Source organism: Geotrypetes seraphini, chromosome 3 (genome assembly GCF_902459505.1).
Source record: "Geotrypetes seraphini chromosome 3, aGeoSer1.1, whole genome shotgun sequence".
NCBI classification, from domain to species: Eukaryota; Metazoa; Chordata; class Amphibia; order Gymnophiona; family Dermophiidae; genus Geotrypetes; species Geotrypetes seraphini.
This window is the reverse complement of record NC_047086.1, coordinates 285,521,920-285,547,985: the sequence shown is the minus strand read 5'-3', so window position 1 is coordinate 285,547,985 and position 26,066 is coordinate 285,521,920. Positions and strand designations below refer to the sequence as shown.

The 26,066-nt window shown below is 42.7% G+C and overlaps 1 protein-coding gene across 1 annotated transcript in view; it reads right to left on the bottom strand.

Moving 5' to 3' along the window:
* Positions 1–821: 821 nt before the first annotated feature.
* TFB2M (transcription factor B2, mitochondrial) overlaps positions 822–26,066 on the bottom strand; it is a 124,754-nt gene continuing 99,509 nt past the window's right edge. The window contains exons 7-8 of the mRNA XM_033937048.1: positions 22,408–22,559; positions 822–1,671 (exon numbers count right to left, since the gene is read on the bottom strand). Of these exons, the coding sequence (XP_033792939.1) occupies positions 1,485–1,671; positions 22,408–22,559 (339 nt within the window). The 3' untranslated portion in view covers positions 822–1,484. The remainder of the gene's footprint in view (positions 1,672–22,407; positions 22,560–26,066) is intronic.

The following is a 26,066-nucleotide window of genomic DNA, read 5'->3' as shown; positions in this document are numbered from 1 at the left end:
TGGCATATCAAATTTCAAACAAATATAATAAAAATAATAATAACTTTATTTGTATACCGCAATACCACAAGCAGCTCAGAGCGGTTTACAGAAGAAGAGGCTGTACATATACAGTGATGTTACAGTAGATATTGTCAGGTACATTAGTAAAAAATTTCAATTACATTGAAAGTCGAGAGTGGTTAGGTAAAGTCAGGAATATAATTGCTTGCAGAAGCATTTATCAGGAAGCTTTGCTCTTAACCAAATGGTATGGGAAGAGGCCAAATGGAGTACAGAGAAGGGTCTTGAAATCTGAAACAATATACAGAAACTTTCTAGACAGAGAGAAGGTATTTATTAGAACAATTTTTCAAGGAATCTGTCTAGAACTGAAACACACTGAAAGCACATGATATGCATATTGAGCTTTCAAAAACTGAGCCATAGTTTTGACGTCACTTCCTCAGCCCAACCAACAAAGCTGGGGCAGTTTCCTTTGAGGGTTATACATGTAGCTCAGCGATTTTCCACTTTTTGTTCTGTCGGAAAAATATGGAACAAAAAAAGTGGAAAATCGCTGGACTAAGTGTATAGCTCTTGATGAAGACTGCCCCAGCTTTGTTGGTTGGGCTGAGAACCTTTTAGCGGCCCCTTGTAGGTTGAGAATAAATTGCAGCAATACTCTCACTAATAGTGATGAATCATATGTGGTTTTTTTTCTCCATCTGCACGCCACTTCTCCAGATTTAACAATCATCTTTCTGACAAAGGCTGTGACCTAATGACTGAAATTACTGAATTATTGCAATGCTTAGGAACAAAATGTTTCTTACTATATATAATTTGTAAAAGATAATTTTATTCAACATAAAACTACAATGCAACATAAATTATAGTACCAAAAGTAGTCACACTATATACAACCATGTAATTTCAGTGATATGTTAGCAGCTAACAGTTACTGACATATATAGCTGCCAGTAGTCACTAGCGGCTATATATGAAGGGAGTACATGAGTTTCAAGAATTAAAAAAAAAGATTAAGAATCTTTGCCTTAATCACTGCACTACACTAACAGGCCACTAAGAATATATACAGCAGCTGCTAACCTGCAGCTCAGAGTTCATTTCCCTCAGTCACTGTATGACCAAAAACAAGTCACCTCTGCTCCTGTGTAGACTGTAAACTTTCAGTTATAGCAACATTGAGCAAAGAGTTCAGAAGTGGATGACTTACCTCCTTGTCATTTATTTCCACTGGTTGAAGGAAGGTGTTAACTTCCCACAAAGAAAGTTTTGCAGTTCTACAGAACATCTACAGTAACAAAATACACAACACTCAAATCTGCTTAACCTTTCCATCCTCTTCTGGCTTCTGTACCAGAATAAAGTTAGTTTATCTGGTCTGAAGGAACATTGCATTCTGAAGTCCATTTCTCTTCTATACATCTTTTATGATCTCAGAGTACAAGGATGCTATTATACATTAGATTAAAATTTTTTTACAATTCCATGGACTGTGTGCTTTCAAGAACTTCATTAAAGATCCAACTCTGATAAAAATCTGTATGATGTACCATTGCTTCAAACAGACGCATATACTCTTCAGGGTATAAATTGCCTGTTAAAACGTCATTTGGTATTTCCAGCTGTTTCAACAGACTTTGCCCTTCGTCTATATTCCAAGAACTGAAAAAGAAGAAAACAATGGAAAAATTAAACATCCTATGTATTTCCAAAGTTAAAAAGCAGACTAAAAAGGTTTAAATTGGTACTTTTCAAACTGACCTTGTGGCCCCTGTTAATCATATAAACATCATATTAATAAATTCAGGGGAAAACCCCTCCCCTGACATTAAGATGGCCTCTGTGGATGCTGTTTAGCTCCTTTTTGGGGGTTTCCAGCCATATTGCAGCTGCGTTTCCACCAGGGACACACTTGTGCTGCTCCCTGTGTCAAATTTGGACTTTTTTTCCCTGTTCCTTGGACTGACTGAGCACTAATACCCTGAGGGACAAAAGGGGGCTAAGCCCCCTCATGTGCTGCGTGGCACATGGAACACGGGTATTCCTTGGATGGCTATTCACCACAAATGGGGCATGTTTCTGAAGTATCCTGGCCTGTGGTGTTTTGAGACAGAGACTTTTAAATTCAAATTGGGAAATTCAAGGACACCTTGGCAGCGATTTTAGCACCAAAAAATGGCCCAGGGAGCTACACTAAAAAATAAAATAAAGCATTTTTGGAATTTTGGAGGCATGGAAGCCTATTTCCAACCATAAACACCCCCCTCCCTAAAAAATAAAAAAATTGAATTTAAGACCCCTTCCCCCCCGATTGGGTTTGTCAAACTTTCAGCCTCACTGTGCCATGCTGTGTACTGGGAGCTTCAAGAATGGAAGTTACAAACAGTTTGCAAGGAGAAACCTCTACCTTAAAAAGCCTGGAATCCAGACTGCTTATGTCTGTCTCAGGAGCCCAACGTACCAGCCAGAGAACCTCAACCTCTACTGGATCAAGTGCACGCAAACGGGGGAAAGAACGCAGTTAGCCCTGAGCCTGGATAAAGCCACCATGGAGTCGTGCAGCCTGCACTCAAGCCCACTGCAGACGAATCTGGGGTAAGCCTTGCTCCCAAGGTTATGGTCCCTGAGCCCCCAAACTGTTAGTGCAGGCTATCCAAGAGGGTGCACTGCAAAGCAGTCTGTCCCTTGGAAGCAGACCCTCAACCTCAGACTGCACTCACCCGCAGCCAGAGCTGTCCCACAAAAGGGAACCTCTGCAGCACCGAAAACCTCACAAACTTAGTGAAAAAGACGAATTTAAATGAAAATAAACACAAGCAGAAAAGACAAGTTCCTACTATCTTGCCTGTAGGAAGACAACTGAGGATTTGAAGAACAGTTCAGTGGTAAGGGAGGAGGAGCATAAAGAATACAAATGAAGCTCCCTACAACATTTCTCGCGAGAAGACATTGAATAGCAGAGTGTCTGTCGTACAAGAAACACAAATACAAACAACATTTTTCTCTTAAAAAGGTGAGAGGAAATATTAACCCTTATTTATTTTGTTTTCTATCCTATTCTCTCCAATGAGCTCAGATCAGGTTACAGGTTTACATACATAGTATACAGTGTTCCCCTGGTCTATCGCGATGGGCGGTTTGTGGTCCCAGTCATTCGCGGTATTTTCCAACCAATCAGGAGCTGCTTTGACACGTAGCTCCTGATTGGTAAGGCCAGACTTAGTGCAGGAAGAGGCGGTTGGAGAATACAGCGAGTGATTTCATTCACTTGCCAGCGCTCCAGCTGCTCTCTCCTGCCTTTCCCGCTGTCCTCTCCAGTCTCCCCCACGAAAAACCGTATTCGCAGTTTTTCAAGAATATCGTGGGAGTACTGTATAGTCAAACAGGTTACAATTTATCATACTTACATACTACTGTATTTTTTGCTCCATAAGATGCACATTTACCACCCCCAAAAAGGGGGTGGAAATAAGGGTGCGTCTTATGGAGCGAATACCCAAACCCCTTCCGTTACCTTTTTGTAAATTCTGAGGCCCTCCCTCGCTGGATGCAGCTGCCTGGAGCACCGATAGCTGACGCAGCTTCTTCGGAGTCCTCTTCCCTTGCGGCAGAGCGGTGCACAAGGTTGCTGGCCTGGTTTCATGCCGCTTCCCACGAGAGTTCTTAATAGGAGAGTTCTCGTGGGAAGTGGCGCAGGACCAGGCCGGCAGCCTTGTGCACCGCTCTGCCACAAGGGAAGAGGACTCCGAAGAAGCTGCGTAAGCTATCAGTGCTCCAGGAAGATGCGTCCAGCGAGGGAGGACCTCAGAATTTAAAAAAGGTAACCGGCGGGGGGGGGGGGGGGGGGAGGAGGGAGGCCGGGAGCTGCCCTGCCTATTTAAAAATAGGTACCGGGGGAGGGGTGGGGGCTTGCCTGCCTGCCGAATTAAAAATAAGGAGGGTGAGGTTAGGCCTGCTTGCCTGAGGGGAGGCCTGGAGGGGGAGGCCTTCCTGCCCTGTTCCTATCTGCCTGCCCTATCCCTACCTGACTGCTAACCACTAGACTTGCCTGCCCTGTCCCCTGTCCTGGCCTACCACTAGACCACCAGAGGGGGGGGCAGGGTACAGAGCCTGGCATGGAGGGGGGACAGGGTGCAGAGCTTGACAAGGAGTGCGAGGTTGGGTGTAGAGCCTGGCAGGGAGAATTTGGTTCAGAATGTTTTTTTTCTCATTTTCCTTCTCTAAATCTAGGGTGCGTCTTATGGTCAGGTGCATCTTATGGAGCGAAAAATACGGTATCTAGTCAAACAGGTTACAATTTGCCATATTTACAATACCAAGTGTTAATCTTAATGTTACATATAAAGAGGTTCTAGTTTCACTACACAATTTGCTATCCTTACATAATATATAGTCAAGCAGGTATCGTTTCTTGGCCTTTTGGCTAAGATCAAGTATATATATATATATAGTCAAGCAGGTTACAATTTGCTGTATTTATACTACAATTTGTTTATCCTAATTTAGCACATACAGAGGTTCTAGTTTTATTACACATTTCTTTCCAATCATACAGCAATCGGAAGGGAATTAGGTGAAGAGGTGAATTTTTATAGCTTTCCTAAAGTTCAAGGGATATGATCTGTGAGGGCAATTGATTCCAGTAGCTTGGTATGAAATGGGAGTAGGATCATTGCCTGGTGTTTTGCAGTTGAAGGGCATGACCAGGGAGTGTTTGAAGGTGTGTTTCTTCCTGGGAGCAGAGTGGTCTGTTCTGCACATATGAAGGAAACTTGAAATGTAGGCTGGTACCATGTTATGTAGGATTTGTACACAAGCATCAAGCCCTTAAAGATACAGCATTTGGCTATGGGCTGCTGACAGAGCTTGGGAGACAAGGTCACTGGCGTGGAAATTCTTTAGAATGGAAGGTTAGGTTTCTACCTTTGATAATCTTCTGTTACTCCCTGTAGGATTTAATTTAATTCTTATATACCGCTAATAACCGTGAGGTTTCTAAGTGGTTTACAAAAATGATGCATTAAAGATACAATAAATAAAAACTAAATAAATAAGATAGGTACTTGGAAATTCCCTAACTGTCCCAAAGACTCACAATCTAACTAAAGTACCTGAAGAAACAATATGAAAAATAAAAATACAAAGACAGAGGCAGAGATAGAGATAGAAATGAAATATTCCAACAAGTAATGAATAAATAATTTAAAGATAGAATTAAAATAATAATTAAAGTAAACAAAATAAAGATAAAAATAAGCATAGAGAGAAACAGAAACACACTCCAAAAAAGCATCAAGATCTTTGACTTGTAATTATTATGATCATTTAACACCAGATCTTAAATGCCTTTCCGGAATACATCATATCCCTATCCCTCTCCAAACCCACCTCCATCTCCACCCCAATTCACTTCAACCACCATTCCCATTCTATTCCTTAACTGCCGTCAACCCCAGTTCCGATGGCTATCATCTGGGTCACTAGTTTCCTCCAAAAACAGGTGACATCTCTGGCAAGGTAATCTCCACCGCTGCCGCACATGATGCGAGATCCTCAGAGGTAGACCCTTCGGAATGGGGGAGGAGTGAAGATGGTGTCGGGTACCCTGCTGGAACAGGCTTCCGAACCGACCGTTGGTCTGAGCGTCGGACTGCAGCTCTCCTCTGTCGGCTCTCCCCTGCGGGAACGGGAGAGGGGTGTAGATGATGCTAGGTGCCCTGCTGGAAAGGGCTCCCGATCTGGCCACTAGTGAAACTGGCAGTTGGTGCCGAGCACCGTCAGCGCTGCTCCTCCTGTAGTTCTCTCCCCTGCTGGAACGGGGGAGGGGTGTAGATGATGCTAGGTGCCCTGGTGGAAAGGGCTCCCGATCTGGCCACAAGTGAAACTGACAGTTGGTGCCGAGCACCGTCAGCGCTGCTCCTCCTGTAGTTCTCTCCCCTGCTGGAACGGGGGAGGGGTGTAGATGATGCTAGGTGACCTGCTGGAAAGGGCTCCCGATCTGGCCACTAGTGAAACTGGCAGTTGGTGCCAAGCACTGTCAGCGCTGCTCCTCCTGTAGTTCTCTCCCCTGCTGGAACGGGGGAGGGGTGTAGATGATGCTAGGTGCCCTGCTGGAAAGGGCTCCCGATCTGGCCACTAGTGAAACTGGCAGTTGGTGCCGAGCACCGTCAGCGCTCCTCCTCCTGTAGTTTTCTCCCCTGCTGGAACGGAGGAGGGGTATAGATGATGCTAGGTGCCCTTCTGGAAAGGGCTCCCGATCTGGCCACTAGTGAAACTGGCAGTTAGTAGGATTCCATATGTTAGGTGGTCAATCTCAACCTGCAATCCAGGAGTTGCAGAAATCCAACACTTTTCTGAGCACATGCTCCTCCCCCTTAGACTGAGAGCTAGAAACACAGCCAGTTGAGTCCCAAAGCCAAGTAACATATCTGAACAAATTCTTAATAAAGGAGGGGAGGGGGAATGTGGAAAGCTCCCCATCAATATAAACAAGTCTTGAACAGGTCTGTTCTGCAAAATATGAACAAGTAATAAACAGGTACAAAGGCAATTCAGAAAAACACTGAGGAACAATGTAGAAATCTGCTGTGTGCAATGAGCACCGGCATGAAACAGCCTTCAGTCATACATACTCACAGAAGGGGAAACTCCCCAAAGGTTCTGTCAACTGGCTGGAAAGTCATCAAGCCTGCAAGGAGAATAATCAAGGCAGAAAGAAGCAGGCTATTCCAAACAATTGAGTGTGCACAGACACAGCGGGTCGTATGGAATCCTACAGGGACTAACAAAGAAGATTATCAAAGATAGAAACCTAATCTTCCATTCTGTTATATCCCTTCTGGATTCCATATGCTAGGTGATGTACCAAGCAATGGTAGCAGCTAGGGAGGGACAGAAGAGCCTGCCCTCAATATCGAGGCCCTAAAAACAGCATCAGAACGAGCTATCACATCTACTCAGTAAAATCCACCACATCTACTCAGTAAAATCCATGCCGCTGCCCTGCAAATTTCATCAGGATGAATTGCGCGATGTAGCCACACTTCTATTGAGTGAGCTGTAAGTTGCGGAAATGGCCATTCGAATCCATCGAACAATCGAAGACTTGGACAAAGGCTGACCATGGCGAGGCGCAGCAGTCAGGACAAAAAGGCGATCAGACAGCTGGATATCATTAGTTCTCTCCAAATAGTATAGCAAGACTCTCTTGACATCCAACGTGCGTAAGATCTGATCTTTGCCCTTCGAACCTGTGGAATAAAACGCAGGGAAATGAACCTTCTAGTTGACATGGAAGGCTGATACCACTTTCGGTAGAAAGGAAGGTACAGTACACAGAGGACAACTCCTGCGTCAGTAATACGGAGAAAAGTTTTTCTGCAGGAACAAGCCTGAAGCTCTGAAATATGCAGAGACAATGGCGACCAGAAACATAGACTTGATTGTGAGATTCAGAAGAGAAGCATCCTTCAGCGGTTTGAAAGGGCCTGCAGAACGATGTGAAGATTCCACTAAGGGAAAGGAAGACACAAGGGAGGTCACAAATAGCCCCTCTCAGAAGAAGAAAAGCCAGGACTACCGAAATGGGAGCCCTCTCAGATGCCACCTGATCCTTAACAGACCATTGTTGGAAAGCCTTCTAAGCTGTGGCATAAGAGGGCATAGTAGAGGGCTTCTTCTTGTACAAAAGAGTTGAGATAACTACATCTGAAAAACTGTGCTTCATCAAGGCTGAGTGTTCAAGAGCCATGCCAGGCCGATAGACCAAAGTACTGTGGGTTCTCCATGGACACCGGTCCCTAACTGAGAAGGTAGCTAGGAAGATGGGAGTTTCTCGTCCTGTGAATACTGTCCCAGGAAGAAACACAGAGCAGACCAATGATATCAAGGAAACCAATTTATTAGATAAGCCAAACCCAACTTAGCTACGTTTCACCCTCAGGCTGCAGTGACCATCGCTTGCTTTACTAGTTAATGCAGTAAAAGAAAAGGTGTAACCTTGGCCTTTTGAATGTTTGATTTTGTGAGAACTTTGGCTGTTTGTAAACTATAATAATAATAATAACTTTATTTTTGTTTACCGCTATACCACAAACAGTTCAAAGCGGTTTACAGGGGAAGAGACTGTGCATATACAGCGAAGATACAGAGAGTAATTGTCAAGTGTATTGGTAACCAGTTTTCAATTACTATAGTGACAATAGTTTGCGTTACTAGTTCATGCAGTAAGGGAAAATGGGCCACCTTGGTTTTTTTTAATCTTGTTAGATTTTGAAAGGACTTTGGCTGTTTGTAAACTGACTATAAATTTTGTATTGGCTTTCACTTTGTAGTACCATTCACTTAATGTGTTGTTTCCTTCTGTTTCATTGAAGTTTTTTAAATCTTTTCAAATTTTACTATTACCTCATCTTTTAAATTTATATCAATCACAACTGACTAAAGGTTGTATTTCAGGTTCTATGGCGGAATCTTTAACCATTGTTTTGCTGAAGCCAAATAAAAATCCCATGTTGGTGTCAAACTTCAGGCCTATTTCTTTAATTAATGTAGATGGTAAACTCCTAGCTAAACTATTGGCTCTAAGATTAGCTAAGGCTATATGATAGGTAGGTATGCACCAAACGGGGTTCGTTGCTCAAAGACATTCTTCAAATAATACCAGATTGGCTTTACATTTGTTAAATTTAGTGAAAACAATGGACAATCCTTGGATGCAGAGAAGGCTTTTGATCATGTGGAATGGACTTTCATGTATCAAGCAATGGATTGGTTTGGTATAAGATCCAGATTTATACAAATGATTCAAACCTTGTATAGTTCCCCTTCTGCTAGACTACCGGTATATATTAATAATACATTTTCAGAGCATTTTTCTCTGAAGAGAGGAGTTAGACAAGGATGTCCCTTATTTCCTTTGCTTTTTGATATTGTTTTGGAACCCTTGTTATTGGCTATTTAACAGGTGGGGGAGATACAGGGAATTCCATATGAAGGTCGAGATTATAAGGTTTTGGTCTATGCTGATATTTTGCTTCATTTGAGAAATCCTGAATCTACCATTCCGCATTTACTGGAATTGATTGACTGATTTTGTAAATTTTCTGGTTACAAAATAAATTGGAATAATGTAAGGCTTTTGAAGTTGATAATCTCTATTACATCTCAAGAGATTCCAAGGGAATGGCCGATGAAGGTGAAATGGATAAAATGGTGTCACCTGATAGTTTGAATGTTTCACAGGTTTTAGAATCATCTAAAGATATAATAGATAAGCGAGCAACTCTTCTTGTGACCTTTAAGACAGTTGGAAAAACAAGCTATTTTAAAATTATACTTTGTGAAAAAACAAGAGATGTTTTGTGGCCAACGGGTGATAATTTTCCCTGATGTCTCTAGACAAACCCAGTTTAAAAGGAAGCAGTTCCTTCAGCTAAAGTCCAACGTTTTGGCAGTTGGAGCTACTTTCTTTTTGAAATTTCCATGTAAATGCCTTATATCGTATGGAAGTGATAAATATGTGTTTTATGATCCAGTCCAGTTAGAAGACTTTATTAAAGAGAAACCTTTGCTGAAAGTTTAATTTCTATTATTGATTTTTATTTTTGAAGGATGATGTATAAAATATAAATGCCATTTGCCTGTCCTTAGATGGTAGATTGATGGATTTGAATTTTTTTCTTTCTTTTTAAAAAGATACTGGTGACCATGATAATGTGGACTAGGTCACGGTTGACTAATTGCCTATGTTTTAATGTTCTCTATATTGAGTTTGCTGTGGTCATTCATGAATATTTGTTATTAATGTACTGTAACGAATAATCAAATAAAGAATTAAAAAAATTAAAAATTAATAAAAAAATAAAAAAAATAAATAAATTGGAGTAAATCAGAGGTTCTTCCGTTAAATGTACATTGTGTAAAAAGCTTATTTGACCCATTCCCATGGAAGGAAGAGGGAATAAAATATTTGGGCATTATGATTCAAAAAACTTTGGAAGACACATTGACAGTAAATGAAAAATCTTTATTGCTGAAAGTCAAATAAATGTGTGAGCATTGGAACCCATTATATCTTTCTTGGTGGGGGAGAGTCCAAACCATCAAAACGATGATTCTACCTGTAGTTTGCTACCCATTGAGTATGCTGCCGGTTTATTTTCAAGGGTCCTTTTATAAAAAGTTGAATGGAATTCTCATTAAATTTATTTGGCTGGGTAAAACTGCTAGAATAGCCTTAGTATCTTTGCAAAAACCAATTGCGGCAGGTGGGGTAAATTTTCCACATTTTTATCGATATCAATCATTTATTCTGCGGCAGGGTATGTATTGGATCCTTCTTGAACTCATAGAGCACCTTCCGGATTGGCTAGTATTAGAATGGCAGCTCCTGTCTCCATTACAATTGTGTAATATTTTGAGTATCAAGTTACTTAGGATTTATAAGGACAATAGAATTTTATTTTCCACCTGGCAAGACATTAAAATTTATTAATAATTTAATACCTATTCTGATTCATCAATCCATGTGTCAGTCCTTATGGTTGAATTCCAAGATTCAAATTGGCGAGTCTAAGATCCTCTGGAAACATTGGCTGCGGGTATATGTACTTTAAATGATGTAATCTCTGATGGGAAAATGCTAAATTTATTACAACAGCAACAATCATTCGGAATCTCAAAGTCTCAAGCTTATAAATGGTTGCAGTTGAAACAGGCCATTCAGAAGGGGTTCCCTGATTGACGCAATTTAAAGGATCAGTATAGCTTACCGGGCTTATGTTTCCAGATGGATCTGCAAGGGCATCAGGCTGCCAAGTGGTACAAATTAATATATGAATAAAAAACCTAAAACTAGTTTAAGAGACATTTGGAGCATTGAGACAACGCAGCATATTTCTACTACTCAATGGCCATGGATTTGGACTTGGAGGATGAGATGTACAGCATCAGCATTTATGAGACAGACTTGGTTTTTTCTGTTGTATAGAATTTTCTGGACCCCTGTTCGGTTGCAAAAGTTAGAACTGGCACTGTCATCTTGATATAAGGACACTGGATCATCTGCTGTTCTATTGTCCCTTGATACTTAAATTCTGGAGATCCAAATGGGGGAAAATCAATATGATATTGGAAGTGTCTTATTTGGCACTCTCTTAATGCCCAAGAGTCCAATTGATGCAAATAAGAATAGATTATTCTTATGACAGGAGTTGCTATGAAGCTAATTGTGAAAAACTGGAAAAATTGGGATAGAATAAATGATAACTTTTGGTGGGAAACCTTGTGCCAATTTTATAAATTTAAGCTAATGAATTCGATACAATGGGGACACTATAATAAATTCAAAGAGATCTGGGGTCCATTAGCAAACTATTGCAAGAATTGATCATTTGTATTACCCTTTGATTTCTGAATGAGTGTCATACACATCCAAGTTGGGTGGGAGGGAGGGAAGGGGTGATATGTATTTTATCTTATTTTTTGATTGCTATAAGTGCTGTCTATTGTATCAATTGTTTGAAATCCAGTTGGAGATTGGAGGTCCCAACTTGTTTGGATCGAAGGAGACAAAAAGTTAAGGAGCAGTTCTGTGTGGTTTGGTGCATTCCAAGTAGAAGTATGAAGAGCTGATTCTCCAGGGTGAAAATGAGGCTTTGGAAAAAACACTGGAAGAACAAATTGATTGGTTGAGATGAAATTCTGAAACCACTTTAGGTAAGAATTTAGGATGAGTTTGAAGAACCACCTTGTCATGATGGAACACAGTGAAAGGTGGATCAGCAACTAAAGTTTGTAGCTCACTGACTCTTTTGAGCAGATGTGAGGGCAATGAGAAACACTACTTTCCAAGTGAGATACTTCAGATGAGCCGTAGACATTGGTTCAAATGGAGGTTTCATTAACTGAGCAAGAACAACATTGAGATCCCAAACTACTGGAGGTGGTTTGGGAGGAGGTTTGACATTGAAAAGTCCTTTCATGAATTTGGAAACTACCAGATGAGCAGAGAGGGGTTTCCCTTCAATAGGCTGATGAAAAGCAGCAATTGCACTGAGATGGACTTGGATAGATGTAGACTTGAGGCCAGAGGAGGATAAGTGCAAAAGATAATTTAAAACAGAAGATAAGGAGGAATCTTGAGGCTCCTTATTATGAGAGATGCACCACATAGAAAATCTAGTCCATTTTTGGTGGTAGCATTGTCTAGTGGTAGCCTCTAAAATGTCTCTTACAGGTTGAGAAAACTGAAGAGGAGTTATGTTGAGAGGTACCAAGCTGTCAGGTGCAGAGACTGCAGGTTGGGATGAAGTACAGATCCTTGACTCTGTAAGCAGAGACGGAAAAACTGGTAGAAGGTATACAGACCTCCAAGACAACAGGAAGACAAGGATATAGAACTGATCGAAGACATAGAGAACATCACTTTGCATGGGGTCACAGTATTGTTAGGGGACTTCAATATGCCTGATGCAGATTGGAACACACTTTTTGCTATGACCACCGGCAGCAGAAGGTTATTAATCTCCATAAAGGGAGCACGACTCAAACAAATGGTATTGGAGCCCACTAGGGATCCCACTAGGGATCAGGCGATACTGGACCTGGTACTCACCAGCGGAGAAAGTGTCTCAGAGATTTCGGTAGGCGATACGCTGGCCTCCAGCGACCACAACATGGTATGGTTTAACCTCAGGAAAGGTTTCACTAGATCAAACAAAGCAACAAAGGTCCTCAACTTTCGGGGAACGGACTTCAAATGCATGGGAGATTTTGTCCATCAGGCGCTGCAAATCCAAGCTGAAACCGATAATGTAGAGGCTATGTGGTCTACTCTGAAATCTACCCTACACGAAGCAACTAACCGCTATATAAAAACAGTAAGTAAACGGCGGAGAAACAATAAACCTCAGTGGTTCACTGCGGAGATCTCAGACCTTGTTAAAAAGAAGAAAAAAGCATTTATCTCCTGCAAACAATAAGGAAAAAGGGAGACAAAAGAAGACTATCTGGCCAAGTCTAAAGCTGTCAAAACAGCAGTCAGAGAGGCCAAACTCCGAATACAAGAGAATCTAGCAAAGAACATTAAGAAGGGGGATAAATCCTTCTTCAGGTATATTTAGTGACAGAAAAAGAAAAACAGATGGAATAGTACGCCTTAGGAAACCAGACGGGAATCGGATTCCGATAAAGCCGAACTACTAAATGAATACTTCTGCTCCGTCTTTACCTGCGAGGCGTCGGGGTCCGGTCCACAGTTACAGACAAGGGAAAGCTCGGAAGACCCGTTTCAGAATTTCAAGTTTATGCCCGGCAGCGTCTACTGTGAACTATCAAGACTCAAAGTGAACAAAGCCATGGGACCAGACAGTCTACACCACAGGGTGCTTAGAGAGTTGAGTGATGTCCTGGCGGAACCGTTATCCACGCTCTTCAATCTTTCCCTAAGTACAGGAAGAGTCCCGTTGGACTGGAAAACAGCTAACGTCATTCCACTCCACAAAAAGGCATGCAGGACGGAGGCTGCAAATTACAGACAGGTGAGTCTCACATCAATAGTGAGTAAACTTATGGAAACACTACTTAAACATAAATTAGATACGATTCTTAACGAGGAGAATCTACGTGATCCCCATCAACATGGATTTACAAAGGGAAGGTCCTGCCAATCCAATCTAATCAGCTTCTTTGACTGGGTAACAAGAAAGCTGGATATGGAAGAGTCCTTGGACGTCGTGTACTTGGACTTCAGTAAAGCTTTTGATAGCGTCCCACACCTCAGGTTATTGAGCAAGATGAGTTTGATGGGATTAGGAGAAACATTAACTGCATGGATCAAAGACTGGCTAAGTGGTCGACTTCAGAGGGTGGTGGTTAATGGTACCCTCTCCGAAACGTCGGAGGTGATCAGTGGAGTGCCGCAGGGCTCGGTCTTGGGCCCGATCCTATTTAACATATTCGTTAGAGACCTGACTCAGGGGCTTCAAGGTAAAATAACATTATTTGCCGATGACGCCAAACTATGCAACAAAGTAGGCAAAAGCAAATTGCCCGACAGTATGACGCGGGACCTACTCTTACTGGAACATTGGTCCTCGACTTGGCAACTAAGCTTCAATGCCAAAAAGTGTAAGGCATCTTGGCAGCAGAAATCCGTGCAAAACTTACACCCTAAATGGTGAGACCTTAGCTAGGACTGCAGCAGAACATGACTTAGGAGTGATCATTAGTGAAGACATGAAAACTGCCAATCAAGTGGAGAAAGCTTCATCCAAGGCTAGACAAATGATGGGTTGTATCCGTAGAAGTTTTGTCAGCCGGAAGCCCGAAGTCATAATGCCATTGTACAGATCCATGGTGAAACCTCATCTGGAATATTGTGTACAATTCTGGAGGCCACATTACCAAAAAGACGTGTTGAAAGCTGAATCAGTTCAGCGAATGGCCACCAGGATGGTCTCAGGACTCACTCGAGGAACGTAGAGAGAGGTGGAAGATGATATCTTTTTTCTTAAAGGACCCACGGCCACAAGAGGGCATCTGCTGAAAATCAGGGGTGGGAAATTTCATGGCGACACCACTCCCACTGCAGGTAATTGAGGCCAGCAGCATGCCAGATTTTAAGAAAAAATGGGATAGGCATATGGGATCTCTTAGGGGAAGAAATTAAGGGGGTGGGTCATTAGAGTGGGCAAACTTGATGGGCCGTGACCCTTTTCTGCCGTCATTTTCTATGTTTCTAAGGTATGGCTCGCTGCTGCTGAGTTGAAGTAGAAGGGAGTACCTAGGTTGTCTTGGCCACCAAGGAGCTATCAGAATCATGGTGGCATGATCGTTCTTCAACTTGACAAGTCTTGAGAATGAGAGGGAATGGAGGGAATGCATACAGGAAGAGATTCGCCTATTCCAGTAGAAAAGCATCTGCCTCGAGGCGATGAGAATATATCCTGGAGCAGAACTGAGGCAGTTTGTGGTTGTGGGGAGATGCAAAGCGATCTATCTGAGGAGTTCCCCACTGCGAAAAAATGTGATGAAGAGGCGAGGAATTGAGTGTCCATTCGTGAGGTTACAGAAGACAACTCAATTTGTCCGCCAAACAGTTTTTCACCCCTTGGATGTAGACAGCTTTCAGGAAGGTGTTGTGGAGGATTGCCCAGTCCCAAACTTTCAGAGCTTCTTCACAAAGATCCTGTCCTTCCCTGTTTGTTGACATAGTACATGGCGACTTGGTTGTCTGTCCGAATGAGGACTACCTGGTCATGAAGATATTGAAAAGCTTTCAGAGCATTGAAGATTGCTCTGAGTTCCAACAGATTGATGTGACACTGACGATCCGTACTGGTCCAGTGGCCTTGAGTACGGAGATCATCGAGATGAGCCCCCAAGCGTAGGTCAAGGAATCTGTCATGACGACCTTCTGATGAGGGGGCGTTTGAAACAGCAAGCCTCTGGAGAGATTGGGAGATCGACGAGAATGATGTCTGGAAACAGGTCTCGAGTAGAGTTGAGGAGACTTTGCCCTATGTATGGAATCAGGCAATGTTGTTGATGAATGAATAGGGCTAGAAGCTGTAGATCGAAACTGAGTGGTTTGGATCGAGGAATCTCGAAGCACTCCCAAAGACTCTGCTCCTTGTATGGAGTGTGTGGATGCCAGACCAGACACTCGCAAAGACTCTGCTCCTTGCATAGAGTGTGAAGCTTCAGTCCAAGACACAAGCAGGGACTCGACCTCGTGGGAGACTGCTGATTGCCCAGGCTGGATTACAGGAGGCATTGTCAAGGCAGAACCATATTTGTTCAGTAATTGAACAAATAGCTACTCCAACATGGTCTGGAGAGTAGCCGGCAAATGTGAATCCACGTCTGAAACTGGACCACTTGCTGAGGCTAAAGACTCCAAGGTGGCAGTGGAGATGTGCTTCGACTTGGAAAGCTTGAGGACCACCACTGGAACCTTCTGCTTAGCTATCTGACCTGAGGGAAGCTCATGGGACGATAAAGCAGGTGCACTCGAGGCTAAAGACGATACAAACGAGGACGGTCTGATGAGACTCGAGGTCGGAGTCCTGGAAGCAGGAGAACCCTCGCTGGAAGGTGGGACCGATGCAGCACTCGAGGTCGAGGGTGTCACTGAAGAGTCCATCCTGAAGAATTTCTCCACTAAAACCCAACAATGTTTAAGGGCTCAAGGTTGAAAAGTAGCACAGTGCTCGCACGACTTAGGACTATGGTCCGGCCCAAGGCACTTGAGGCACTAGTGGTGTGGGTCCGTGAGAGAAATTGCACGCTGGCACTGGCTACACTTCTTGAAGCCCGTTACTGGCCGAGACATAGGAAGGAAGATAGCCGCTGTGAAGTCGAAGCACGCAGGCTGCGGCCGAGCGGCCTGCCCCGCCAGTCAGTCACCGAAAAAAAATAAAATAAAGTCTTTTTTTTTTTTTTAAATTAAAGTAAAAGAAATAAGTAACACAGCAATTTGCGACTAAAAAGAACACAAACCGCGATGAGAGAAGGCACGAAGCGAACGAAGTTCAGCGCAGAACGTCCAAGTACAGACTTCTCAGCTCCGCGGAAAACTGAGGAGACTCGCCCTGTGCTGGGCAGGATGGCACTCGCGCATGCGCGGTGCGGCTGACTCGAAACTTCTGAAGTTTCTACAAGCAAGTATGTTTGCGAGGCTATCCATATCTGGGCTCCGTGGATGACGTCATCCATATGTGAGAATAGGCTGCCTGCTTGTCCTGGGATAACAAGACATATATAGACATGGAGGGGCATAATCGAAAGGGATGTCTAAGTCAGTTTATGTCCATCTCGCAAGTCGTCCAAAGTTAAAAAGAGCTTAAGGCACATTTTCGAAAGATACATCCAACTTTTTTTTACTTTCGAAAATCGTCTAATTATACGTCCTGCCGATCTGATCGTCCAAGCCGCTAAATCTTCCATCTTTATATCACATTTCCGTCCAACTTTCCGTCCAAGTCAAAACGCCTAGAACAAGCCCTGTTGGACGTGGGAGGGGTCTGCAAAGTGATGAACTGCACACCCAGACATACCACCTAAATAGTTGAGGTACCTTACAGGGCACTGCTGTGAACTTCACAAAAAGGGTGCCATGTCTTCTCCTCACTACAGCTCCCTTATAGGTTATGGTGAGTCCCCCAAACCACCTCCAGAATCCCCTAGACCCACTTATCTACCACCCCAATAGTCCTTATGGCTTCAGGAGCCACTTATATGCCAGTAAAAATGGGTTTTGGGGGTGTATAGGGGAGTGCACATGTTTAAGTATCAATGCAGTGATTACAGGGCTTATGGGCATGGGCCCTCCTCTCTATGGGTCCCTAACCCACCCCCAAGACGACTTAAGCTGCCTCTGGGCTGGATGACTAGGCTTTCCTATGCCAGGCGACAATGGTCTGGAGGCTGAAATTTAAAGTTGTGAATAAAAATTTTATGGGGGTGGGGGACTGTGTTATGTGTTTTCAGTGCTTATCTGGTGACTTTAGGTGGGTTTTTGTGACTTAGACCATGTTTTACATGATTTAAGTCACAACGTCCAAGTTCCGTCAAGGCTCTGTTGTTAAACTTTCGGTTATACATGCTGTACGACTAAGTCTAAGCCTGCCCACGTCCTGCCCAACTCCCGTCCTCGACACGCCTCCCGAAACACCTCGTTTAGCTTTGGACGTTGAGCGGCACTATGAAGGCCTAGGTCATTTAGAAATACGTCCAAAACCCTATTTTATTATCGGCACTTGGACATTTTTGAGAAATGTTCATCCAAGTGCCGACTTAGGCTGGTTTTTGGATGTTTTTCTCTTTTGATTATGAGCCCCATAGATTTTATCACAAGTACACTGGACAAACATACTTATGTTCTATTTGTGCATGTTCCTTCATTTCATTTTAAATATTACTTATTGTTTGTTATAGAATGAATTACCCCTTTTTGAATGTTTATATATTTTGGTTTTAATTGAATTTTAGCAATTTCCCCTGACATAGCCTGAGGGCGAAACGTGGTCACGTTGGGTTTGGCTTATCTAATAAATTGAAGTTCCCTTGATATCATTGGTCCGTTCTGTGTTTCCGTCTTGAAAATGAATGGCAGGTTGGAGACAGGTCTAAAGTTGCTGGGCACACTAGGGTCGTGTATGGTTTTTTTTTAGGATTGGTCTGATGATCACCATTACCAGTTTGTGGACACTGAGCCTGATTGTAGAGAGTTGTGGAAGAGGGAAAGGATGGTGGTTACAAAGGAGTCTTTTGCAGCCACTAGGAGGTAGAGCGGAGGTCTAGGATAGAGCTAGAAGGGCTTCTTTCCTTCCTGCTCCCTTCCTCTGTCCGCCTCCAAACCAGAAGAGTGCTCATTCCCAGTTTCACCATGCTTACCCCAACATCCCCCCCACCTCCCACCCAGGCCTACCCTACAACCCTGGTGTTCTAGTACAGTGTTTCTCAACTTCTTCAAGCCAAGTACCTCCTAAGTCTAACAAATATCAACCGAATACCTCCGCTCAAGTTCTGCACAGACCCCACCCCATAATAGTATTAATTGTAATATAATCTTATTAACAATACATGATGGTAACCACAGAATTAAAACCACAAAGCACATTGTACGCAGAGAAAATGTTAACTATCATTTATATTTGTTATTTTTCAAACAGGTCAAGGCAGATGACTTTAAAATATACAATGTCACCTCAGGAACAGCTACAAAAAAAAATAAGATAAATACAGTGCAAAATATAGACAGCAGATATAAATTCTCAAAAATGACAAATATAGTGCAAAGTATAGACAGCAGATATAAATTCTCAAAACTGACATTTCGCTCACTAAATCATTTCCCTTACCTTTGTTGTCTGGTGCTTTTATTAGTCACTGGTTGCACTTCTTTCTGATTGTGCATCCAACATTTCTGTCTTTCTGCCTCATACATGCTTCCTCTCCTCCAGACCTCATCCCCTTCCGCAACCAATATCTCTCTCTGTTCCTTCATGAGTCCAACTTTTCTTCCTCTCTCCTCCACCCCCACTGGCAACATGTCTCCCTCTCTAGAGATATATTTGCATCTCTCCCACCCTCTTTACAGCCACATCCAACATTTCTCCCTCTCTCATCCCCTAGATCATGTGCAGCATCTTTTTTTTTTTTATATCTTTATTAAATTTTCAAGGCTAATACAAAGTGCAGAAAATTATACATACATTAATAATCAGAATCAGCACTTACAATCAATCAACAAAAATACGAACATGAATTACCCCCACCCTCCCTTCCAGTACATTCAATCAAGGAAGAGATAACCCCCCCACCCTTCCCTGGATGTGTGTATAAATCTAAAGGAAATTAAAGGTAAGTGACAACTATACTGAAGTAACAAAAGTCATTAATGGACCCCAAAGTAATCTGAATAAATTATTATGCCCCATCATCAGCGTTCATTTTCTCATACTTGTAACAAACATAAATTTGCCCACCAAAAAGTAAAACTAAGCCAATCCCAATTTTTCCAATTGTGAGTAACCATTTGCATGGCAATCTCGGTCATAATAATGAAAAGCCGACATTTATATCGGTCCAATGGGGGTTTTGCATGCAATAGCGTCCCACAGATGACTACATCATATGTTAATGGAATCAATGATTCTAGTATGTTATTAATATGTCCCCTTATCGACTTCCAAAAATTGAGTATCAAAGGACAATAGAACAGCAGATGATCCACTGTCCCTATTTCAAGATGACAGTGCCAGCATCTATTAGATTTAGAACTACAGTACTCCCCTGAAATTCGCGGGGTTTCCATTCCAGGAACCCCCCCGAATCTTGAAAAACCGCAAAAACGGTTTTCGTGGGGGGAGACTGGAGAGGACATTGGGAGAGGCAGGAGAGAGCAGCGGGAGCACCAGCGAGTAAAAGAAATCACTCGCTGTATGCTGCGACCGCCTCTTCCTGTACTAAGTCGGGCCTTACCAATCAGGAGCTGCATGTCAAAGCAGCTCCTGATTGGTAAGGCCCGACTTTAGTGCAGAAAGAGGCGGTCGCAGCATACAGCGAGTGATTTCTTTCACTCGCCGGTGCTCCGGCTGCTCTCTCCTGCCTCTCCAGCTGCCTCTTCTGGTCGGCGGTCGGAAAATACCGTGAATGACTGGGACCGTGAACCACCGACCGCGAATGACCGGGGGAACACTGTATCTAACTTCTGAAAACGAACTGGGGTCCAAAAACTCTATGTAACAGAAAAAAAATCAAATTTGTCTCATAGATGCTGACGCTGCACATTTCATCCTCCAAGTCCAAATCCGTGGCCACTGAGTAGCAGAAATTTGCTGCTTTACTTCAATGCTCCAAATGTATTTTAGACTAGTTTTAGGCTTCTTATTTAAATATTCAGATATTAATTTATACCACTTGGCGGCCTGATGCCCTATCAAATCTGTCTGGAAACATAGGCCCGGCAAGCTATACTGATTTCGTAAATTTTGCCAGTCAGGGAACCCCTTCCAAATGCCCTGCTTCAACTGTAACCATTTATATGATTGAGACTTTGTAATGCCAAATGTTTGTTGCAGTCGTGAAAAATCAAGCATTTTCCCATTTGATATCACATCATCTAATGTGCGTATGCCTGCCTGCAGCCAATGTTTCCAGAGAATCTTAGACTCGCCAATTTGAATCTTGGAGTTTAACCAAAGAGATTGACACATGGATTGTTGTACTGGAAAAGATGTTAAATTGTCAATGAATTTTAATGTATTCAAGGTGAAAAATAAAATACTGCCCACCAGCCCCATGCCCAACATTTCTCCTTCTATCACCCCTCTCCAGCACATGCCACATCTCTCCCTCCATCACTATACTATGTTCAATATTCCTCCCCCTTGCATCCCTTTCAATCTGTCCCATTGTTCCCTCTCCACGACCATATCCAACATTTCTCCCTATCATCCTTCTCTTCCCCATGCATCTCTACCTCTCTTCTCTCTATACCCTACTTTCCTATTTCTTCCTTTCCCCATGTGCACAATCTCTTTCCCTCTCACTCACACACCCATGCCCAACAATTCTCCCTTTCTATTCCCTCCCTCCATGCTGTGCCCCAAATTCAGGCTCCTCCCTTCCTTCATCCACATGCATCTTTTCCACTCTTCCTTTTCCCTTCCAGCCATATACATCTCCTCTTTCCTTCCATTCCACTTCATCCATGTGCACCTTCTTCCTCTCTTCTTTTCCTCTTCATCCATGTGCATATCTTCCCTTTCTCTTCAGTTCCCCTTCCCTCGCCTCCATCCATGTGCAATTCCTCCTTTTTCTTCCCTTCTACTCCATCCCATAAGAAGCATAGCCCTTCTCCTCCATTCATGTTCAGCATTTCTCCACACCCATCCATCCAACCAGCCAGCATTACTAACTCTCTCTTTTTCTCAACATCGCCCCCTCTCCCCCCCCCAGCAAGTCAAGTGTTTCTCCTCATCTAACCTTCCTCCTTCTGTCGCCCTACCACTGCTTGACCTGAAATCTGGATGCCACATAGGGCCCGGCGCCAACTTCAACGCAGAGCCTTTATGTCTATGTGCTCGGGAAGGACCTGTTGGCTCCACCCACTTTGACACACTTGCATCAGAGGGGTGGTACCAACAGGGCAGCAGGAGGGTGGCATAAGATAAAGGGCTCTTCATCGCTGGTGCTAGCTTGGTGTTGCACAGACTATAGGGCCACCCCGGCTGACCCTGAGCAACACCAAGCTAATTCCAATGATGATGAGCCCTCCCTCTTCTGCCACCCTTCCACTGCCTGTCAGGGAGTCAAGAGTCTATACAAGACCTGGCAATGGCATTAGCTTAACTGATACAGAGCCTTCAAGTCTATCGCTCGTGAGGCCCTGTTGATAGTGCCCCTCTGACGCAAACATATCAAAGTTGATAGTGCCCCTCTGACGCAGACCGGAACTTCCATAGCGCTTGGACATTAATGCTCTTCAGTGGAGGGGGCATGCCGCTGGAGGAAGGGGGACGGGAGACCTGCCCACATACCCCCCACACATACCCCTAGGGGTGCGCATACCACATGTTGAGAAACACTGTTCTAGTAGCAAGCTGGGATAGAACTGATCCCCACATGCTCCTGCCCATGCCATCTCTGTAATGAAAATAGCTGCTGTGACTTCCAGCAGCAGTCTTGCGAGATCACCACTGGAGGCTGCAGCAGCCATTTTGGGACCGAGTCAGCAAGGGAAGTTTATTTGGCTAAATTCTTTCACCAAAACTGGGAATATAACTTACTAATTTATGCATAACACTCATAAAAAATTGTGATAACAACAAACTTGAAAAGTTAAAATGGAACTAAGATTTATAACATATAGGTATAGCTCATACTCACTTTAGTTTGTCAAATAGTTTTGCTCTGCGCTTAATTAGGCACATTTTCACCATTAGGACAAATCTAGTTGAATTAATTGTGAACAGATGCTCTGTAAACAAATTCCTTCGTGGAGTTAATCGAACCAAGCACAGGTGGTCATTAGGTACAAGCTGTTAAGAAAAACAAAAAAGCAACAAAGTGATAACTGGCATCAGATCATTGATCTCTTACTCTTATAGAATTTCATAGAACTGTATATGTTATATTGACAAAAAAAAAGTTTTTGTGGAGTACTTAAATAAAAATATTTCAAAATGTAGGAGAGAATATCTTATCTGAGGTGCCAGAAGTGGTGGACTATTACTGCCCAGGACTGCAGCGCTCACCTAACAGCCTGAGCCGGAGCGTCGGGAGCATATCTTTGCAGGCACTTGCGGGGATAGCTGCCCTGACGTCACGCGGGTCCTTTCCTTGCCAGTGAAAGGGACGCCGCAACTGCACTCCCCTGGAGAGAATATCTTATCTGAGATGCCAGAAGTGGTGTACTATTACTGCCCAGGACTGCAGCGCTCACCTAACAGCCTGAGCCAGAGCGTCGGGAGCATATCTTTGCAGGCACTTGCGGGGATAGCTGCACTGACATCACGCGTGTCCTTTCCTTGCCAGTGAAAGGGATGCCGCGACTGCGGCGCGCGGCCGCAGCCAAAGGGGCATGCCCTAAGGGGCCAGCCCCTTGGGAGCCCCTTGGAGACACTGGGAGACTCTGGGAGACAAGGGAAGCAGCATTAACTGTATGTATTGTTGAATTACTATGGGGAAAAGAAAGGGGAAAGCAAAAGTATCAACGCCTATTTTGCCTGGTCCCATAGATAAACACCTTGTTTCAACCAGTGTCTTGGGCCAAAGTCAGGGAGCTGACTCGCTTTCAGGGGCGTCTCTTAGTCCCCCAGGAAGAACTCCCCTGCCTCCACCAAATATTCCAGTAGGTTTGGATCCTAACTCAGGTTCCAGTTCTCAACCTGTGGGAGTACCTGTGCAACAGGTGTCGTCCTCATTAATTTAAGGGGCCATACCTAAAGCCTTATCATTTCAAGATGAGGCTTTATTTGCAAGAGACTCCCAAGTAGAGCCACAGGAGGTTACGCTTAAAGATTTATGGCAAATAAATATTAGAATGGAGGGGTTATTAAAGTCAGTGGTGACTCAGAAAGTAAAATTTTCACAGGAGGTGATTGATAAGTTGGAAAATGTTGATTCTAATTTGAAAATTATGGAAAAATGCATTAGAACAACTGAGTCTCATGTGGTTACATTGCAAGCAGTGTCCTCAACAACAGTTAAAGATTCTCTTATTACTCATGAAATTTGAGAAAATGGAAAATATTCAAAGGGCAAAAAACCTACGATTAGTTAATTTCCCAAGAACTCAATTATTATCCCCAGAAATATTGATTCGGAAATACTTTAAGGAAATATTGGGGCTAACTGACGCAGAGAATTTGCCCATAACTAATTTATATTATATTCCTCAGAGAAAGAAAATTCCTACAGAACTGGGTGTAGATCAATTGGAACAAATTGATTTTGATTTAACTGGTTTCCTGGAGGATTCTCAAGATAGAATTCAAACTAGATCTACCCTATTGATAACATGCATAAAAGAAATAGATAAATCTTTAATAATGAAAGCTTATTTTCGGAATAAGCAAATGAAATTTTGTGGAGATTATGTACTGATTTTTCCAGATGTGGCCCAAGCCACGCAATTGAGAAGAAAAGCTTTTTTAGCTTTGAAATCAAGAGTGTTGGCTTTGGGAGCCACATTTTATTTAAAATTTCCTTGTAAATGCTTAATCAAATTTAAAGATACTGAATATGTATATTGGGACTCAATTCAGTTGGAACAATTTTTACAACTTAATGAAGTTAGTTAGACATCACGTGAATTAATATTTGGAGTTCAAATGTATTAATGCACCATTAATATTTGATCCTAGATCAAGGATTATATTGATATTGATTGATTTGTTTAGTTTATTAGGATATTCTCTCCCAATTATGTGGACTTGAGGAGTTAGTGAGATGCCTTTTGTTGTAGTAGTTATGTTTTGTTTGTGATTTTCCTTTCTTTATTATTATCTGTATAAATGATAATGATGAAAAACTTAGATTAAAAAAAAAAAAAAAAAATTTCAAAATGTGATAATCTAGCATAGAGGGGTTTTTCTATTTTTAAAGCTAGCATAGAGACAAGTAGGTAAAGGAGATGCACTCTATAAAATCTTAATTTTCATCTTTAAGGAAGCCAAAGCCAAAAGCATAAAGTGCTACCATCACCACCACCAAAGAAGAGCATTTGATAAACTGTTGCTATACGTATAGGTATCAATATAGGGAAGACCTAGTATGGGTCAACAACCAAATGCCTTTGCTAGGAAGTGATGGCTTAAAAAAACCCTAGTGTGTACTAATTTCAAGTGACTACTTTATGAGCATTGCTCCCTCTAAGCTGTGCCCTCGTTGCGCACGCACAAACTTGCCGAACCCGCACACAAAAAAAAATTTTTTTGCCTAAAATGATTTATTGAAATGAGACTATGTTATATAAAGTGTAACTAAAATTACATTGTGTTTTCGTTAATTCAGACTAAACTCAAAGACCTGCCCATAAATGCCCATAACTGAACTCCGGGCCCTCTGGCAATCATTTTTATAGCACACACAAATTTAGTTTTTCTTTAAAATGCGCACAGATGAAATTTTTTGCACACACAGCCTATGAAAAATTAGAGGGAACATTGTTTGTGAGTTGTATTTATTTTCTGGTAGGATTGTACTGTTGGTTAAATAATTTGTACTGTTGGTTAAATAATTTGATTTCAGAAAGTATGATAGCAAACTTGAATTGTGGAACAACCCAAAGTGATGTATTGGAAGTGGGAAATGTTTTTTTTTTCTACCTGGGAGGTGCCATAAGATTTTTCACAAGACCAAGACCAAAGAGAGACTCTTTCTCCTACTATTAAGAAAGGCTCTGGCTGTCAGATTGCCCCTAAATCTGATCAGAGAAGGGATTACCTGAACTCTGACCCAAAGCCCTTCCTCTGATGTGTCCCACCAAAGTGGAAACAGAAATTGCAAGACAGGGGTGGGATGCATCAGAATAGAGAATGACAGTGACCTGTTACCACAGCAAACCACAGTAAAACTGCAGGAATGGGTAGAAATTTTCTCTGTTTACTGCTAATGTGGGAACAAAATTTTAACCATTCCACAGGAGCGGTAAAAAAACCCAACTTTGATCCCATGGGGAACACCACCCATGATCACAGCTTCCCCCTCGAGGCTCCAGGCATTCCTCCCCCTAAGAAGTCCTGAGCGAAGGGGGGGGGGAAGGAGGGATAGTGCTTTGGTGATTGGATCATGGAATGTTAATGACTTGAATAATCCTGGAAAGAGAAGCATAATCTTTAGAGAACTGAATAAGTTACATTGGGACATCTGTTTGCTCCAAGAAAGCACAGTTACTTACCGTAACAGATGTTATCCAGGGACAGCAGGCAGATATTCTCTACATGTGGATGACGTCATCCACGGACCCCGTTGCGGACAGCTTTTCAAGCAAACTTGATTGAAGATCTCAAAGTTTGCTAGTGCTGCCCATGCATGCATGCCTT